We start from the raw sequence: 19,502 nt of genomic DNA on the forward strand, positions 1-19,502 counted from the left end.
TTAAAGGAACAAGGGGAAAGAAGCACTATTAAAGTCCAGTTCCTTTCACCCCCCCTCCTCCTCCTGTTTTACTATCCTTCCCTTTTTATATAAATATTTATTTATGGTTAACAGTTAACACGTATTTCATTGTTGCAATTGGCATAATTCATGGTAAAATATGAAGGGAGAATAATCCTGCTTTCTGATAGATTGTTAACATGATATAACATTAAGATGTATATAAATAGATATATTTATATATATATATTAAATGACAAGTTCCAAAAAAACAAACAGTAGTTGGTTTAAACATAAATAAATACGTAACACGTATAGATTTAATACATCTTGATAGTTAAGAGAATGGGCTTTACAAATAGATAGCTAATATTCAATATCATTACAATGAAGGCATGTTGATGTTTTTTTTCATGCATGCCTTCAAAGAAAAAAGAAATGTGATTGGCTATAAATGATGACGTCATATTTAATGTGAGAGAGAGAGGGGAGAAGTTACACATCTTTTCTTAAAGTGATGTTGCACTGAATTTTATGTACAGTGCGGCTGGTAAATTTTGTCTCAGCTAATTGGATGTTCGTTTTATTATGGCAGTTGATGATTTGACGCTTAGAGTGTCTATAAAATCCATTGAGATGACTGGGGCATACATCCGCAATTCTTTCTCCATTAACAAAATAATTACCCATAAGTCTTTCGTCCACGTCCATGATATCAAGAAGCTCATTTATGAATTTTACAAAATGAGCAGTAGTTGTACCCTTTGCTACTACTGGCTTGTTGTTCTTGATTTAGAAGCGTCGGCAACTATTAGACACTATTGTAGTTTCCACAAACCAGAGTGAGAGTAGATTGTTAAAGGCTCGAGTACGAAAAGGCAAAAAAAAAAGGGGGGGGGATTATCATGAGTACGGCAGTGAGCAGAAATCATTTCTTGTTTACTTCAACAAAATCTAGCCATGGATAATGCACCCATTGATGCTGAAAAAAAAAAAGGTTAAATTGTGTCAAATGTTTATTGCTGTTTCAAGTTTAGATAGTAATGTTACGTAGAGTACTTTAAGAGTCTTTATAGTCCCATTTTCATAAAACGTCAGACATACGTAGGTATTTGCATTTTGGATAAAAAGCTTGACTTGGTCTGTGATTAGAAATAACATGCAACTTATTACTTTATTAATTGTGTATGTGTGTTTTTTTTTTCATAAGTTATTCTCTGGTGGCAAGGAAGATAATGATGAGATCTTTAAGTATCCAATTATATAAAGTATAGTATAAGTATTTTATTACTAGAAGTGCGACACAGAGCATTGTCGATTTTAATAAAGTTTGACTATTTCAAATCTGATTTAAGCTTTTGAAAGCGTTTTCTTAATGAACTTTAAGATGTAGCGCTTGTCTATTTGGACTGCAAAAAAAAAAGGGGGGGGAGTGCGGCCTTTAAACATCCAAATGCCTGTTTTTAACAGTGATGGATAATTTGAGTGTACATTTTGAAAAGGATTACTTATGTTTTTTTTTTTTTTTTTTCTTCAAGACAACATCACTGCCAACGAGAAACGAGAGATGCATTAACTAATAATTCGAAACATTTCATTAAGATTTGTAATGAATACTAAAAGAAACAAATACTCTTGTCTATAAAAAGGTCTCTGTTTTTTTCAGATTCTTCTGATTCTTTTTCTTCGTGATGCTAACAATTATATTTTTTGGATGTACATTTTCATTTTTGAATGTACATTTTTTGAGTATGCATTTTTATTTTTATATTTAATTTTTAACATATCGAAGGTTTTTAGTAATAAAAAAAATGTCACTCTTCAAACAAATCATTTTTTTTTTTGACAACGTAATCATTTTCTAGGTAGCGCCATTCATAAAAACTGTTTATATTTTATTATTAACTGTTATCGATACTCATCTTCCTCTTACTAACAATAAACTATTAAGTAATATTCATCTCTGTGTAGTAACCCATATATCACAGACCAATAGTTTATTTTATTTTATTTTTTATGAATTGAATATTGAGGTGGTAAAGTAATGCCTAATTGTTTACGAAGCTCTTCAATGGGTGTGTGAAAATGCTCTTCATAATAAACATTCATAAGTGGTGTACAAGATGCACCACATTGTAAGGCCCAAGGAATATAGCCTCCATAAAGGCGTTTACGTTCTGGCCAAGTCATTCTTAAAGGTCCAAAGACAGAAGCAAGCATAGTCATCGGGAGACCTGTTTGAACCCATTCGAACCATTTTAAAGCAATCTCTTCTTCTACTGTCACTCCCAATCCGGTTAATGTATGAAAAAAGTCATGAATTTCACGATAACGTTTAATAACATAAGCCAATTCTTCATCATCAACATATTTAACATCACATCGTGTATCTGGTGTCACACCCTCTGATTCCAACCAATTTATATATTGCTCTCCAAATGTACCTGGTGCACATGTTTTCTTTAGTTCATCAAAGTCGATGGTTTTTGTATTTATAATAGGCCTTTCACGTAATATGCGTCTACCAACACTAGATTCTAGCATTTGGTCGCGCATACGTCTAAGGAATAAATTTCCTGTTGCTTCTCCTAAAGTTGCAATCATATCTATTCATATAAATATGTGTATACATATTAGTTATCCTATCTATTTACTATATACACTATTATTTACCGCCACGTAATGGATTATTTAAAGCAGCTATAGCAGAGCCTACAGTCAAAATTGTTCTCTCGATATTAGAAATAGGAACATGGGTTTCATAAAGCTTTTTGAGTTTATTAGAGTCGAAATCTATATTTATATGTATATAGTTTGTCAGATCAATGTGAATTAAGAATTGTTTCATGACAACCTTCTTCCATGAGATTCATAGAAGTCAAAGATCGAGAAAATAATCGTCTTTGAACAGTCTGAAGATATTGAGTTTTAACAGTTTTTAAAGGATTAAAACGTTGCATAATACAGTCATAATAATAGTTTTAAAAAAAGAAAAAGAAAAAGAATAGAGAATGGGGATGAATACAGCTATGAATAAAACTCCCGCCCCCAACAACGACCCCAGAGATTCAATTCGGCAAGGCTTTTTTTTTTTTGTTGAAGAAGAATGTTAGGTTAACAAATTGTCTCCTGTTATTTTTTTGATGAAAGAAAGTAGTGATGAGTATGATAATAAACAATATAAGCTTGTAATAAATATTAGAACAAGAACATGTATACAAGTTTTATAGAATATAAACAAAAAAGTAAAATAACGCCATTACATCTTGTTTTAAGTAGCAATTATCACTTGTAGCTACTTTTATTATAAAGTCTAATTAAACTTACTGTAATAGACCGAAAGGAAGAGATATTTAAAATTAGTATTTTCTTAAATGAGGACGGAATATTCCTCATCTTTATAGTTGCTTTCTACTTGTCGTCTAAGCCAAACTAAGAACGCCCTATCTCCTATCCTATATATATACCAGTAATAGTGAGGCTAGAATGTATTCAACGTTTGCACTGAACATTTGGCTGATCAAACTCTACTCTGTCCATAGTATCCAGGATTTCTCACTCTCACTCTCTCTTTATTATCATTATTATTATTCCTTATCTTCTTGATTGAACTGGCCTAATAAATACAATACAGTTATGATATAATGTACTCAAAAAAAAAAAAAAAAAAAAAGGTCAGGTCATTCAAAATTGTATTTGTAAAAGTAAAGTCCATTATACGTAATAAATCAACTAAGGAGTAGTAACCTTTCTTCTTCTCCTCCTTTTTCCTTTTCTCCTTTCCTCCCTTCTCATCAATTCCTTCACAATTAGGATTTCTTCTTTTATAACTATATAATATTAACAAGCTATACTATGTAGTTTTATTATTATTATTATTATTATTATTATTATTATTATTTATGATGGAATAGACATTTATGTAAGAAAGCATGTATAATATGAAATACAATTAAAAGATATAATGATTCCCGTAGTTATCCGTTGTTATTATTCTGATTCATTTTCTGCTACATTCGTAGTTGGTTCTTCTTCTTCTTTTGATTCTGAATTTAATTGCTCCTCAGATAAAGATTCGTTATTACTGGTTGATTCCTCTGCTGTCCTTTTCTTTTCAGCATACATGGCTTTCAATATTTCTTCGTCCTTTTGTTTACGTAATCGATCAATCTCTAAAGCACCACCTGTCTTTTTCAATTTTTTAGCATCTACAAAACCAACTAATTCCTTCTCAAATTCATCAATACGATTTGCTAATTCTCTCTGTCTCATCTTGTCTGCTTGCTCTAAAGCACGTAAACGACGTGAATGATCAACATCGATCGTGGCTACTTGCTTTAGAACACTTGTCATTCCTTCAAATCCTTCTTCGGGGGGTGCTACACGAAATTCGCGTGCCTGAGGTCGAGCCTGTGCTTGGTAAGCATAAATCTTTTCCAACTGTTCAAAGACCTCTAAAAGAGCATCTAAATCATCTTTCATATCGGATAAAAGATATTCTTGGTCCTTTAGCGTTTGTTGTTCTTTCACAATCGTCTGTAGCTCATGTTCCCACGTTTTCTTCCAGCGTGGTTTTACTTGAGCAATAAATTTACCAAAGTCTTCAATCTCCTGCGCAAGCGCCTTACGTTCATTGGCACAGTGTGTCATTTGTGCCTCAGAGGGGCGGCATTTACGTTGTGTAACATCAAGTTTAAGTTGGTCAATTGTATCTTGTAAATCTTCAAGTCGATTTGTTACTTGATCCGATTTTTCTAATAACGTCTTTTTCCCTTCTTCTAATTCAGCACGAGCCTTTGATGTATACTTTGTTGTGTTATTTTTTTCTTCTTCTTCAGCTTTTCGCTTCTTCTCATTTTCTTCTTGTACTTTTTCTTTCATTTTTGCAATTACATCTAACGTTTCTTCTCGCATCTCTCTATCCAGCTGTCGAAGTATAGCAATATCTCTACGTAGTGTTTCGATTTCTATACGTTGAGCCTCAAGTTGTTCCATTGCAATATGTCTTGTTAATGGCGCATCTTCTACTTTTGCTTCATTTTCTATTTTATCTTTATCGTCGTTGTCGTTGTCATTATCATCTTCCTCTTTAGTAACTTCTTGCTTAACTTTTTCTTGAGCCGATAAAAATTGTGCCGTTAATTGTTGAATCAATTTTTTCTCCTTTTCTTCTTCCATCGTCTGATTTTTTGAAATAGATTCAACCATTTCTTTCTTTAATGCATCTATTTGCTCAGCAAATTGACGACGCGTTTCCTTTAACTCTTTATTGAATGTAGTCGTTATTTCTGATAACCATTCCTTTTGAACCTTTTTTTGCTCTTCATGCTCTAAATAGTAAGTAATAAATTAATAACGTTCATTCATCTGTATCATTCTCTCTCTTATTTACCATTAATATTAAAAGACAATACAGACTTATCTTGAACTTCAGACAAATCTTGTAATTCATAATATACACCTATCATTGGATCCCGGATATAAATTTTAGAGAAATCATCTTGTCGAATAGAGTAACTAAACCTTTCAAGGAACAGCATATTTAAAGCAGGAATACTGATCTCTCCATTATATCTTACTTTTTGTACTTCTTTACCAATCTGAAGGAACAAGGTTAAATCTAGTAACGGAATTAGATAGTATTTAATAATTTTATTCTCTCTCTCTGTCTCTCTCTCTCTCTTTTTTTTTTTTTTTTTTTTTTTTTTTTTTTTTTTCCTATTCCTTTTTCCTTTTTTCTTTTTTTTTTTACCTTGATTTTCTTCCTCTCTGATTTGTTCATTTCCTTCATTAACTGTATTTAATTTGATACCATTCACATCATTATTTGATTGATTTGGGCCTGAGGCACTATAATCAACATTTTTTATTGGTAAATGATGAGCAGGTAAAGAAGGTACTGGTGGTATACTGTTGGTTTGTTGTTGACTTCCACCATAATTTGATAAAGATAAATTTCCTTTACCTCTTGAAATACTACCTGTACTGTTGTAATCCCCACTACTACCTCCTCTAAACATGGACGCACGACGAACAGATGAACGACGAGCTAAATTTTCCTGACGTTTAAGAGCTGCTAATGCATTTGCAGTATTTGGATCATTTTCATCAAACTGAGATTGAGGCTCAGGTCGTGGAGAGATGATAGTAGCAGGAGGTAAAGGAGGTGGTGGAGGTGGTGGAGAAGGCATTCTTTGTGGTATATTATTATTTCGAGTTGAAGAGGAAGATCGAGTAGGTAAAGGACTTGACTGTTGCTGTTGAGTTGGTGAATAAGGACGATTCATGGACCCAGTACGAGGCATGATTCTTGCTGATAGATCATTAGATGGTATAGTAGGTCGTGGCATACCACCTGACCAAGGTTCATATTCAGTTGCTCCCATTTTAGGTGAAAGAGGTGGGTAAGGTGGCATAGGCAATCCATGTTGTTGTTGTTGTTGATTATTCATCATCATTCGTTGTGAGCCACTCATGTTACTATTACTACTACTGCTACTACCCCGATTTAAAGCGGCCAAGGGTACTTCTTTATTCCAAGACTCTGTATTATTCGAGCGAATTGATCCACGCGATTCTCTTTCTCGCTCTTTTTCTCTAAGTGCTGCCTGCTTAGCTTTTAATCCATGTAATAAATGAACAATAACTTCTCGAATACGAGGTAAATGTTGATCTAATGTTGCAGGTGAAGGCTGTTCTAACATGGCAGCTGAAACTGCATCCCTTAACTGTCGAGGAATCCATTGTAAATCACTAAAAAAAAAAAAAAAAAAAAAAAAAAAAAAAAAAGAAAAAAAAATTAAACCATTTTTTTTTTTTTTTTTTAAAAAAAAAAAGTAGCTTATAAAAAGGCTAACCTCATTGGAATACTTGCTTCTTCAAAAGCTTGTGAAACTAAAAAGAACTGTTTCTCCAATGTGTCATGAATTTCAAATATTTCTGTATTTGATGTACGCATTAGAGACCATTGAGTTAATGCCTCTAATAAAGCTTTTGTAGTTCGTAATAGTTTGGTAACTACATGTTCAATCTCTCCTGACTAAAAAAAAAAAAAAAAAAAAAAAAAAAAAAAAAAAAAAAAAAAAAAAAAAAAAAAAAAAAAGTTATATTAATCAATGAAATTACATTATACATTCCTTCTCTTATTCCTATTATTAAATACAAATATATAAATTAATTCTTACCATGCTAGCTATACTATTTGTTCTTCTCATTTAGAGAATACACAATAAAAAAAAGAAAGGAAAGAATGAAAGAAATAATAGTAATAATAATAATAAAATTAAGGAAAACAAACTATTTTTTTTTAATAAAATAATAAAGCGCCACACTTTTTTTTTTTTTTTTTTTTTTTTTTTTTTTTTTTTTTTTTTAATAAATAAATATTAAACTTTTTTGTATGCAGCAAATGTTATAAATAGTATTAAATTCCTATATCGGTAGAATTTTAAGGAAAAAAAAAAAAGAAAAAAAAGGAATGATATGTATATAAAATGAGGGTTAAACATGAGTCATCTTTTGTGGCGGTAAAGCAGAAGTAGATAAGGAACGATGTTGCTTTTGATGTTGCGCTGATGAAGAATAATGTCCTTGTACCCTTTCATGCCTTCGTAACGCATCCATACGAGTAAACTTTTTTCCACATTTATCACAGTAACAAAATGGACGATTTTTGAGGTGGATCGTTTGATGTCGAGAAAGGTCATAAGAACGACGAAAGGTTTGACCACAGACTTTACCTGATTCTGCGATATGGTCACATTGATAAATTGCTGTTTGTTGTACATTATGAGTATGATTTGTACTGGCTACACTTGCTCGAATTCTTTTTTTATTTAGCTTTCCTTTCATTCCTTCTTCTTCTTCTTCATGATGGATAATGGGAGCAAGCTGCTGAAAGCCTAAAAAGAAATCTTCATTACGTACTGTCAGAGATGAAATAGCAGGTAAAGTAGGAGTTGGGGAAGATGAAAAGGCAGAAGAAATATAGGGTAAAGTAGTCGAGTCTGTGGCAATCGATTGTCCTTTAGGACGTATCTCAAGTGGATGTGGACTATTATTGTTATGATCCAAGATAATGTTATTATTATTTCTGAAGGAAAGTAAGGATTTCGAAGCTATTGAATACGGTTCAGGTAATTTACGTGAATGAGGATGGTTTAGCAATACTCTTTGTTTCTTTCTAAGCGGCCCATCAAGATTTTCATGATAAAAATTTTGCTTATTATGGCTACGTCGAACATAACTCATTTGGTGTAATGAGTCAGTATTAACTATTGTATTAAGAGATAAACTATCAGGCATCCATTTATAGGCGGTTGGTTTAATAACTGGGGCATTGTCAACTTTAATTTCTGAATGTGTATGATGAGTACTAGTAACTGTAGTAGTATTTTTTTTTTGGAACTATTAACATATATGTACACATATGCAAGCAACCAAGCAAGCAAGCAAATAAATAAAATAAACAAATAATATCTCAACATACCTAAAGTTGAAGAAAGGCTAATTTTCTTTGAATTATTATTATAAAGAACAATTTCTAGTCTTTTTCGATTTAATATTGAACATTTTAATGCATTTTTGAAACTATAATCGTCAGATAAAATAATATTCGTGTCAACAGTTGCAAAATGACAATTATTCAAGTTAACATTCTATCATTAAGTTAGAGATTTATACATTAATAAGAGTGTATATATGGATAAATAGGGCTCTATTTTAGATGTACCATGCTGATTGTACGTTGAATATACTTCATTAAATCATTAAAAGTAGGTTCTTTATCCTTAATGGCGCAAAGAAGGATAGGATAGTATTGAGAGGTTTCCTCAATAAATAATCTAATACATGTATTCATTGAATAGTTAATATAGGTAAAAAATAAAATAAAATAACAAAAGTAAATAAATAGCTATGCTAGAGTAAATACCTTAATTTATAAATTGTGTTAAACATGTTATAACGAATGACTATGGATTTTTTTTCTTAAAAAAGAAAATAAAAAAAAAGGAATGGAAAGGGTTATATCTTAATGATATAAAATAAAGAGGATGGAAAGGAGGAATAAAGAGAGAGAGAGAGAGAGAGAAAGAGAAAAGGGTTTAAAAAATTCAAAGTACATTTTAATGATCCCGTAAAAAAAAGGGGGGAAAAAGAGAGAGAGTGAGATACAATAAAGCTGCTGCTCATTAGCTAAAAAGAGCATCATACATGCGATACAAGAGGAGTAATAAAATAATGTATACTACTCCCCACTAAACAAGCATAGAAGAATTTTACATATAAACATACATACTCACTTTTTTTTTTTTTTATTGCTGCTATCATCATACCAAATACTTTTTTATTTGCTTATTTATTTATATGAAAAAAGAAAAAAATCTCCCATATTTATGCTTTTTATCTATTATTTTTATCTTGTGCTTTTATCAAAAATATGAATAGTGTTTAAATTTGCGTTTTATAAAAAAAAAAAGATAAAGTTGGCAAAAATCTAAAACTTATATATACATATGTACTTACGATGAAACGTAAAAGTAAATTATCTATGAATAACACAGATGGTGCGGAGGATATGGGAGAAAAGGGGAAGGATGCTCGTATCAAAACTAGATTGTGTACGCATTAGGCTTACCGGTTAACCAAAGAGAGACGGGTTAAATAATCTCGGATAGGACAGACTTCAATACTAAATGGCAATTGCTGTGGGGCAACGCTGCATATTCAATCATTCAACGGAATGTGAGTTAGTGAAATTATCCCACGAGTGACGGTAAAGAGGGGTATGGAGATGGCTTAATAGAGTATTTTCTTTTAGACAACATAAAACAAACCAATTATCTTTAGAGAGAGAAAAAAAAGAAACCCTCTCTCCGTGTTTGAGACAGCAGCAATGCTATTATTCTTATTAACAAGGTAATGCAGAAGGGCGATCTCGACCAGTAAACATATTATTAAGAGTTTTAATGAATATATCTAGCAGTATTACCACAGTTTTTTTTTTCTGCACGGTAATACACCATGTGATAGCTTATCATGAAAGATGAATTGTAAGTATGGTTAATATAAATTATATTCATAACAGCTTACAGTACACATATTTAGTATCTGGAATGAATTCTTTGATTATTTCATTCACGTATAAATGAGGAAATAGCACATAAATAAACAAGTAAACCTATGCATTTTACATACCATCAAACAAAACGTAACCGAAACATTTTAAATAAGTCGATAATTCACATCCTAGAATAAACTTTACAAGTACAGTATATCCCAAATCCAGAGAAAGTAATTACGTGATTTCTTGATCCGGGATTATTAGTGATAATTAGTCTTATTATTACTTATGTCTATATCATATGTCTTCTAGACAAAAATTTTAATGCATTATAATTAAAGCTAGCAGTATAAAACATCATTATAGTAATCTGCCTGTTATCCTTACAGACGTAAATAGAGATATAACAGTATATTTATTTAACTTGGAGAACATCTATTTTATTTAAGCCTATATGCTTAATGTTCAGAAAAAAAAAAAAAAAAAAACGTGCCATGCCAATTATGTAATGCATGATACGATACCTCCCCTCTCTTCTACACCTAGGCATGATGGATGATATAATTTTTTTTTTCTTTCCCTTTCCTACTTTTTCTTTCTTATTTACCTCTTCTTGTCTCTTAAGAGAATTTTTGAAACCTCCTCCTCCCCCTCCCTTTTTTTTTGGTTTTTTTTCTAGTCGTGTCGTATATCTTATCTTGAACTGATCTGGATAGTCTAATGTGTTATAGTTATTACGTACTCACTGGCCATTTTAATTTTAATTTTTATTGCCACAGAATAGTTTTAGATAATGCAAAAGAATCAAACTATGCTTAATATCAAATATCACTATGGGGACTTCGTTGTAGTTAAATATTCAAATTACTATGTGTTATAGTGACTATTAGTCTGAATACTGAAAGTTAAGACTGTGTTAACAAGTATTTCTACTAAAAATTTGTCTTCTTATGATTCATAATACATGATCAGGAATGAATATAAGGAGAATAACTGTTAAATAATTTATAAAGATATACTGTTAAATATATTTCTCTCTAAAAAAAAAAAAGAATAATAATAATTCCTTATTATTTATTGTTGTTCGAAAGTAGTAATCACGTCATCAATCTTCAAAATCATCTTGACTAATTGAGTAGCCAATAAATATTGTTGACGCTTAGAGATCAATGGATCATATACATGTTGATCTTTCATATCTAATAAAGAAAAAATAATATGTTAGTTTTGTGTTTATATATAGATATGTATAACATAAAATGAACTTTACCATTAGAGCCTTTATGAAGACAATCAATACCAAGCTTAGAATTACCAGTAGTGGCTTGTTGAGCCTTAACTTCTGCCAAAGTTTCAATAGGAGAAAGACCCGAGTTTTCAGCAAGTGCAAGAGGTGTAGCATCTAAAGCATCAGCAAAGGCACGCATAGCATATTGTTCAATAGATGAAATTTCATCAGCCACCTTGGCAACAGCAAGAGAACAACTAATCTCAGCTGCACCGCCTCCATAGACAACACGATTATCACGTACCAAATTACGAACAGCACACATAGCATCATGAATAGATCGTTTAGCTTCATCAATAATCATTTTATTACCACCTCTAACAAAAATAGTGACAGCACGTGTATTAGCACATTCTTCAATAACCAACATACGGTCCTTGGTTGTACCAAACGTCAATTCACGAACAAGTCCTGCCTTACCTAACTTTTCAGGTGATAAATCTTCGAAACGAGGAACAATACGGCCATTTGTAGCAATTGCAATCAATTCAATTTCAGGACCACCTACCCATCTCACAGCAGGTAACTTATTTTGTAACAACAAGTGATTAGCCTCATCATCAAAACCCCATTGACAAATAACCAAGTTGGCACCTGATTGCTTCACTTGATCAATCATCTGATTGAATTTCTCTTTTTCATAATTCTTTAATTTTTCATATTCTTCTACAGTTGTAATATCGAGCTTATGCTTTGTCTTGGGTCTTGGTGGTTCAAAAGCACATGTTAAGATAGCAATCTTTGCATCACGAACTTCACGAGGCATTTGAGGATGAGACATATCTTTATCAACAACAACACCTTTCACCAAAATGGTATCTTCTAAAGAGCCACCTACTTTACCATCTACTTTGATCAATTCAAAATCAACATCTTTACGTTCCAAGTCAGCAACAGATAAAACTGCTTCAACTGCAATATCAGCATATTTTTCATGATATTTAGAAACACTATAAAATTTTGTTAGTTGCAATGAAATTATATAAATAAAAAGAAAAGAAAAAAGAAAAAAAAAAAAAACTCCCTCCTTTACATTTTACTACCAAGACTAGTCATGGCTGTCTTTTTTAAATTAGCAACATTATCTTTACTAAACTCAATAGTATCTGAAATGTCATCTAAATGTTTAACTGCAACAGCGCAAGCACGTTCAAACCCATCTGCAATACGAATAGGATGAATACCACGATCTAAAAGTTGCTCGCATTGTTCCAACAAAGCACCAGCAAGGACTACACAAATATTTATAGTGTTAAAATAAATAATTTATAAGAGTGAATATTATTGGTTATTACCAACAACACCAGTAGTGCCATCACCAATTTCTTGATCTTGACTTTGTGATAATTGAACAAGTAATTTAGCAATTTGATGTTCAACTGCCATTTGATCAAGGATAGTAGCACCATCATTAGTTACAGTAATATCACCATCAGGAGAAATCAAGATCTTGTCAAGACCTTTTTTTTTTTTTTTTTTTTTTTATGAAAAAAGAAATCAGTTAAATAAATTCTTTATTCAATAGTTTAATATTTACCTCGAGGACCGAGAGAAGTTTTAATAATATTAGATACAGTTTTAGCAGCGAGAATATGTGACTAAAGAGCATGATGAATATAAAGAATTATAATCTATACTAATACAAAATTAAATATATACTTACACGAATAGCAGCGATGCCACTTAATCTCGACTTTTGTTGCCCTTCTCTAACAATAATAAAAGGTCTACCATATTCATCGGTAGCATAAACAGCTGAATTAGGATCGATGTTGGTTGCCATTTTCTTTTATTAATGATAAGAAGGATGACAAGGGGAAAATAAATGAAAGAGTTTTTATATAATTATTATTATTGTACAGAAAGTCAAAGAAATTTTTAAATTATGAACGCGCACAAAAAAAAAAAAAAAAAAAAAAAAAAAAAAAAAAAAAAAAAAAAAAAAAAAAAAAAACTTGTCAATTTGGTAAACTTCTCAGCCAATTGAAATATGAATATACACACACACATATATATATTTTTTTCCCTCCTAACAAATATCAAAATCAGAAGGGGCAGTGTTTAATTAATAAATAATATAAAATAAATAAAGAGAATAATCATAATATAAATCAATAATAATGATTATTCCGTGTGATTTGATATGGTGCTGGAACAGCGCCAAGCATGTTACTTTGCATGATAGGTGATGAAATGCTTTCAGCAAACATTCTATGCTGTTCTATAGCCCTTTTCTCTACTTTACGTCTATGTCGACGATAGAGTTGGATACCAATAAATGTGGCAACTGCATATACACAGACACCAACACCTACGCAAATACCAATGATACCTCCACTAGAGAGTCCACGTCCTCTGTTACCGTTATTTTTCATATAAGCTGAAGATTGAGCAGCAGCACTATTACTATATTGGTTTGATATAGTATTAGAATCTTTTGAAGCTTGGTAAGAGTTTCCGTTATTATTAGCGATTAAGCCTATATGATATAATTAAATCTTTAGTATTTATAATATAATAAACTACAATATATATATATATGTATATGTATATATTACCAGCATCACTTGTAATAGAATAATTAGGATCAATAAATGTAGGTAACTGTCCGTTATTAGGATTGTATAACACACTACTGGAATTGGAAATCAAATTTTGCAGTGTATTCACTTCACTCTTTGGTATAGCAATAGAAACAATAATACCACTATGATCATTAGAAGAAGCATACGTTGACGACCTCTTTTTCTTCTTCTCTTGCTGATTGCCATTACTTTGAGTAATGGATACAATGATAACATCATTCGTACTGATATTTAAGCTTTTGCTCAAGATGGATGGTAGATCTTGAACAAATTGCGCTGTCAAGATAGGGTCGTTTACTAATGACACATAAGAAATAGTATTAAACTTGATGTAGGTAAGCTGATCTGTGTCTATATATATATATAAATAAGTAAGTAAGTAAGTACAACTCGTTATATAAATAAATAGATACATGTATATTATTATATTATAGTTTACCTGGAATGGTTACATAGAGATTGGGTGTAATGAATTCGGGTTGTTCACTATTAGATTTAGAATTTTCACCCAATGTACTATTACTTGATGATGTAGTTGAATTATTTAAATTGGTACTATCATCACTTTCATTATAATTATTGATTGATGGTGTAGCCGTTGATGAATTTATGCTTGTTATCTTTGTAGTCGCAGTCGCAGTTGCAGTCGCAGTCGCAGTCGCCGTAGGAGAAGGGCTTGAGTTAGCAGTAGGATACTCAAATGATCCAGTTAACCACGACAATGTTTTATATGTGTACAAATGTGTTGGATTAGATTGACTTGTAGTTGTTTTCGTGCCTATATCAGTAGTAGTGGTAGCAGTAGCAGTAGCAGTAGCAGTAGCAGTAGCAGTAGCAGTAGCAGTAGCAGTAGCAGTAGCAGTAGCAGTAGCAGTAGCAGTAGCAGTAGCAGTAGCAGTAGCAGTAGTATTAGTATTAGTATTAGTATTAGTATTAGTAGAAGAAGAAGAAGAAATGCTAGTTGAAGAGATAGTAAAGGCAGAAGGATTAGGCGAAGAAGAGGTTTGGCTAATATAAGAGTTATTGATGGGTACTGTGGTAGCTGTAGGGGTTGAAACAATAGTAGATGTTAGGGTAGGCTTTATAGAAGTAAAGGCTGTCTTTATAATAGAGAAATCAGAAACATGTCTACTACTGGTAGAGACAATAGGCTGAGTTGAAGATAACAAAGGAATATTTGTGGCTGTAGTATAATAAATTTGGGTTGTTGTTGTAACGTTAATAGTATTGCTTCTTTCCATTGTTTTACTAAATGATTTAGTCTCTGTTACAAGTGAATTATATATTTGTGATGGCGATATAGTAGTTACTGCTGTACTGGTTGTTGTTGAACTAGAAACTGTACCAGCAGCGATTCTAGTGGCAACAATAATACTAGTGTTACTAGTACTAGCAGCAACAGAAACAGTAGTCATACTAGTAGTAGCAGAAGCTTCAGTAAAAATAGTACTCATACTTGTCGCAATAATAGAAGGAGTAGTAATAGCGCTAGTGCTACTAGTTTTTGAAGAAGTACTAGTAATGATATGTGTGGCAGCAGAGACAGAAGAAGAAGAAGTAGTAGAAGGAGAGGTAGTAATACTAGCGCTAGAAGTAATACTAGCAGCAGCAATAGTAGTAGCAGTAGTAGCAGCAGCAATAGCTGTAGTAGCTGTAGTAGCTGTAGTAGCAGCAGTAGTAGTAGTAACAGTAGTAGTAGCTGTAGTAGTAGCTGTAGCGGTAGCAGCTGTAGCAGCAATAGCAGTAGTAGTAGCAGTAGCAGCAGCAGTAGTAGTAGTAGTAGTAACAGTAGTAGTAGCTATAGTAGTAGCAGTAGTAGTAGCTATAGTAGTAGCAGTAGTAGTAGCTATAGTAGTAGCTGTAGTAGTAGCTGTAGCAATAGCAGTAGCTGTAGCTGTAGCAGTAGCTGTAGTAGAAGAAGTAGGCATACTAACAGAAGTAATACTAATAGCAGTAGTAGTAGCAGCAGTAATAGTAGTCATTGTACTTGATTTATAAGTCGACTTCCTGTCTAGATCTAACATTAATACTGATGATACAGTTGAGTAGCTCGAAGAAGAAAATGGTACTTTTGAAGATTTATATACTGTTCCGATTGTTTTTGGTAATAAAGATGTAGATGTTGGATCTTTTGTTAAGTAAGGAAAAGAGTTAGTCAATGTTCGGCTATTAGTATCATTGGGCTTTGGAGAACTTGATATGAATATGGAATTTGCGTTATGCGTAAATGTAGTTTTTGAAGGGGTTAGTGATGTAGTTGTTATAGTAGGATCAGAGTTAATAGATACTTTATTGTTTGTAATACTTGATGTTTTTATGGGATTCATATTCGATGACATAGTTGTATGTTTTTTGGCGTTATTTGTAATCGTAGGCATAGAATGTTTTAAAGTAGTTGATAATGTCTGTTGGCTAGTAGAACTTATATAGGATGTGCTTATATCATCTTCTTTAGTACTGGATAATATGCTAGATACTGAAGTGGTTGGATGCAACCTCAAATCGCCATCCATATTATTCAATATTGAAGTAAAGCTGCTCATAGTTGCCGAGTTATCGTTTATTGAATTCGTAGACGAAATTACAAGTGAAGTTGTTTTACTTGATTTCGTATTCAAAAATGAACTAACACTAGTTGAAAAACCCGAGACATATTTATTGTTACTATGCAATAAGCTCTTTATTTTTCCTTTATGTTTCTCTGTAATTGTAGGAGTTATATTGTGATAAGTAGTAGTAGCTGTTGTTGTTGTTGTTGTTGTTGTTGTTGTTGTTGCTGTCTTAGATAATGTAGGCGTTATTTGAGATGATATAAATTTCCTATGATGAGATTTGCTTTTAATATGATGCTTTATAGAAATCTTGCTAGTTGTGGTATCCCTCTGACTAGTTGATGAAGTAGCAGTAGTGCTGCTAGTCATAATAGGAATTGGAGGTTGTGTAATTTCTTGTTTAGTAGAAGATGTATGCTTATTTAAATGGATCTTTGATGTAGACGTAGATGTTTTTCCATTTGTGGAAGATAGGTATTTATCTAATCTATCTTTTGTACTCTGCATTGTTACAGCAGAAGTAGAGTATGTGGTTATAGGTTTAGTTATTGTAGCAGTCAATGAACTTGTTTTAGAAGGGTGATGATTTTTTGAGTATTCTGACGTAGTATACTCTACAGTTGATGATGAAGAGATGGTATTTTTTACATGTTTGGAAGAATGATGACTATGTTTAGTTTTCTTCATTGCTTTTTTATTATGGCTCTTAGCCATAGATGTGACTGAACTTGTTGAATAATCCGATGTCAAGGAGGGTATGGCTTGATAATAGGTAGTTGAAGTTTTGATCTTTATGATTTTAGAGTTCTTCGTATTTGACGTTTTTGGTTTTTTATTTTTAGTAAGCAACTTTTTGTCATGTTTTTTATGTGATGTATCTATTATTAATCACACCAAGAAAAAAAAAATTAATTATAGCAGTTTTTTTTTTTTTTTTTTTCTTAAGTCTAAAACTAACCAAAAATTGTAATAGTTGCTAGTTTTGTTTTTGTGGATGATTTGATCTTCTTCTTTAAACTTGTTGAGGATAGTTGAGCGTTGATAGTAGTTGATGTCTTTTCATTTTTATGGGTTGTAATAGTTTCTGTTGAAGGAAGAATTTTACTTTTATGTTTTGTTTTCACATCGGTGACTTCAGAAGTCTCTTTCATTGTATGTTTCAGCTTATCTAATTTATTGCTTTTATGTTTTCCCTGTTGCGTGATTAAAGTTGATGTAGCAACACTTTTCAACCATTCTTCTATAATTAGAAGGCAATTTATTAACTGCTATGAAGAATTTTAATTGTATAAAAAGAGATTATTACCTGAGGAAGAAGTATGTTTAACCTTTCTAGTAGTAGTAGCAGCAGCAGCAGCAGTAGTAGTAGTAGTAGCAATTACACTAGAAGTTGCATCTTTGTTTTCCTTTTTTTTATTATGTATCGATGCATCTTTATCATTTTTTACTTTATCTTTCTTTGATAAAACATATACAATGTCAGCAGAATGTTTAAATATAGAATCCTTTTTTTTATTGCTACCAAGATATTTGTTGTAAATGTTCAGTGGTGGAGATTTAATTAGGCCTGATAAATTCATTGTTGTATGTTGCACCTGATTCAGTAAAAAAAAAAAAAAAAATGGGTTTAATAATTGATAGCTGAAGATGATATCGAATCGATTCTTTATTATTATTATTATTAGCTTACATTAGTTTGTTGCGCTGCAACAGCAAGTATAAACAATGATGCGTAAAGGCATAGTACTATAATACATGATACGTTATGTTTGTACATTTACATTCGTTTTTTTTTTTCTCTCTGTAAATTAGTTTAATCAATGAAACAAAATGTTAGAAAATGAATGTAATGAATAGTTGTAAAGAAGAAAATGAAAAGACAGGAAGGAATAAAGAAAAAAAAGAAAAGAGGAGGATATAAATGTAAATGTAAATATTAATATAATCAAATCATTGACAGCTGTAAAAATTGCATAGTGTTTTACTTTTAAGAATAAAATAAAATTATAGCTCAGTAAGAAGTTTTGATAATTAATAAATGACAAAAAAAGAAAACTGTGAGACATCTTTAAGAGATAAATATATTGATGAGTTGGCGGGAAGGTTTCTTTTAACTATAAGAGCAATGTAATGACTTATTCATGAAAAAAAAAAGGCTTTATATTTTAACTTTAAGGTAGATCTTTCTCAAGTTATAACATCGTGTTTGTCTATAAATAACACATACATATTTAAAATGTATATGTATATAAATGCTCTATTATTAAATCCTTCTCTATAAATGATACATCTGCCAAGTTATTTTTTTTTTATATATAATGTTCTTCAATATCATTTTTTTTTTTTTAAATTAATATAATGTTTTAATTGACCGAAAATCAGGATATGTCTTGGAAGAATCACGCAAATGACTATTCGTCTTTGAAAAATGCAACATCCGGTTTTCTTTCTTTTTTGTCTTCCAAAAAATGACGGTATCTTTGGCTTTTATAGAAGAGCCAAAATCTATGTCTTCAACGACACAAAATACAACCTATTTCAGATATAACAAAAAAAAAAAAGTATAATATTATTGTCAATACAACTAACAGCCTAAGCAAAGTGACTAAAGTTGTTTTAGCAGATGAAGGTACCTATCAAAATGAATGAGAATGCAAGTTTCTATGTTAATTCTGCTGCAGTATCATCTAAACCTTGATTACTCGAAATTCATTTTGCCCTAGTATTCTACACTCCTAATCGATATTATGTGCTCTCAAAATGAAATAAATATCTGGAGTGAAAAAAAAAAAAAAAAAAAAAAAAAAAGATCAGCAAATAAATAAGAACGGCCTTTAAAATTAAATTTATGTCTTTGGAAATTAAAATTTGCGACTATAGCCACATAATTTCCGAGAATGGGAAAGTGCATTTAGCCTTTTATTTTTTCAATTTTTACACTAGACATTGATAAATACTTAAAAAAAAAATCTTTAAAAGGATTCCTTTTTTCATATTTAAGCAACTATCAAAAA

At 31.3% G+C, this 19,502-nt stretch overlaps 6 protein-coding genes across 6 annotated transcripts; all 6 read right to left on the reverse strand.

Moving 5' to 3' along the window:
- Window positions 1-495: 495 nt before the first annotated feature.
- Window positions 496-792, reverse strand: BX663DRAFT_439693 (uncharacterized protein; the record flags this gene model as incomplete). The annotated part of the gene is made up of 1 exon (XM_051523343.1): window positions 496-792. A coding segment is annotated over one exon (297 nt), but the record flags the coding sequence as incomplete, so codon positions are not given.
- Window positions 793-2,007: 1,215 nt separating this feature from the next.
- Window positions 2,008-2,848, reverse strand: BX663DRAFT_439768 (ubiquinone biosynthesis protein Coq4; the record flags this gene model as incomplete). The annotated part of the gene is made up of 2 exons (XM_051523348.1): window positions 2,008-2,606; window positions 2,674-2,848. The coding sequence occupies 2 exons, from the start codon at window positions 2,846-2,848 to the stop codon at window positions 2,008-2,010; spliced, it is 774 nt and encodes a 257-aa protein (XP_051380314.1).
- A 1,041-nt stretch (window positions 2,849-3,889) lies between these two features.
- On the reverse strand, window positions 3,890-7,326 carry BX663DRAFT_458961 (actin interacting protein 3-domain-containing protein). Its single transcript, XM_051523911.1, has 5 exons — window positions 7,185-7,326; window positions 6,858-7,039; window positions 5,753-6,753; window positions 5,393-5,620; window positions 3,890-5,330 (listed from the first exon to the last, which is right to left on the reverse strand). Exons 1-5 carry the CDS (start codon window positions 7,212-7,214, stop codon window positions 3,991-3,993), a joined length of 2,781 nt encoding a protein of 926 aa, XP_051380315.1. The 5' UTR covers window positions 7,215-7,326; the 3' UTR covers window positions 3,890-3,990.
- A 169-nt stretch (window positions 7,327-7,495) lies between these two features.
- BX663DRAFT_518293 (uncharacterized protein) lies at window positions 7,496-9,123 on the reverse strand. Its single transcript, XM_051528853.1, has 4 exons — window positions 8,933-9,123; window positions 8,732-8,843; window positions 8,489-8,657; window positions 7,496-8,381 (listed from the first exon to the last, which is right to left on the reverse strand). Exons 1-4 carry the CDS (start codon window positions 8,956-8,958, stop codon window positions 7,501-7,503), a joined length of 1,188 nt encoding a protein of 395 aa, XP_051380316.1. The 5' UTR covers window positions 8,959-9,123; the 3' UTR covers window positions 7,496-7,500.
- A 2,014-nt stretch (window positions 9,124-11,137) lies between these two features.
- On the reverse strand, window positions 11,138-13,134 carry BX663DRAFT_439801 (T-complex protein 1 subunit epsilon; the record flags this gene model as incomplete). The annotated part of the gene is made up of 6 exons (XM_051523354.1): window positions 11,138-11,262; window positions 11,334-12,301; window positions 12,385-12,583; window positions 12,647-12,811; window positions 12,889-12,949; window positions 13,015-13,134. The coding sequence occupies 6 exons, from the start codon at window positions 13,132-13,134 to the stop codon at window positions 11,138-11,140; spliced, it is 1,638 nt and encodes a 545-aa protein (XP_051380317.1).
- Window positions 13,135-14,984: 1,850 nt separating this feature from the next.
- On the reverse strand, window positions 14,985-18,493 carry BX663DRAFT_163072 (uncharacterized protein). The gene is made up of 5 exons (XM_051521643.1): window positions 18,179-18,493; window positions 17,795-18,083; window positions 17,447-17,728; window positions 15,223-17,366; window positions 14,985-15,115 (listed from the first exon to the last, which is right to left on the reverse strand). The coding sequence occupies exons 1-5, from the start codon at window positions 18,263-18,265 to the stop codon at window positions 15,068-15,070; spliced, it is 2,850 nt and encodes a 949-aa protein (XP_051380318.1). The 5' UTR covers window positions 18,266-18,493; the 3' UTR covers window positions 14,985-15,067.
- Window positions 18,494-19,502: the final 1,009 nt, after the last annotated feature.

This window comes from Cokeromyces recurvatus (genome assembly GCF_025118155.1).
Source record: "Cokeromyces recurvatus strain NRRL 2243 chromosome Unknown BX663scaffold_24, whole genome shotgun sequence".
In the NCBI taxonomy this organism is placed as follows: Eukaryota; Fungi; Mucoromycota; class Mucoromycetes; order Mucorales; family Mucoraceae; genus Cokeromyces; species Cokeromyces recurvatus.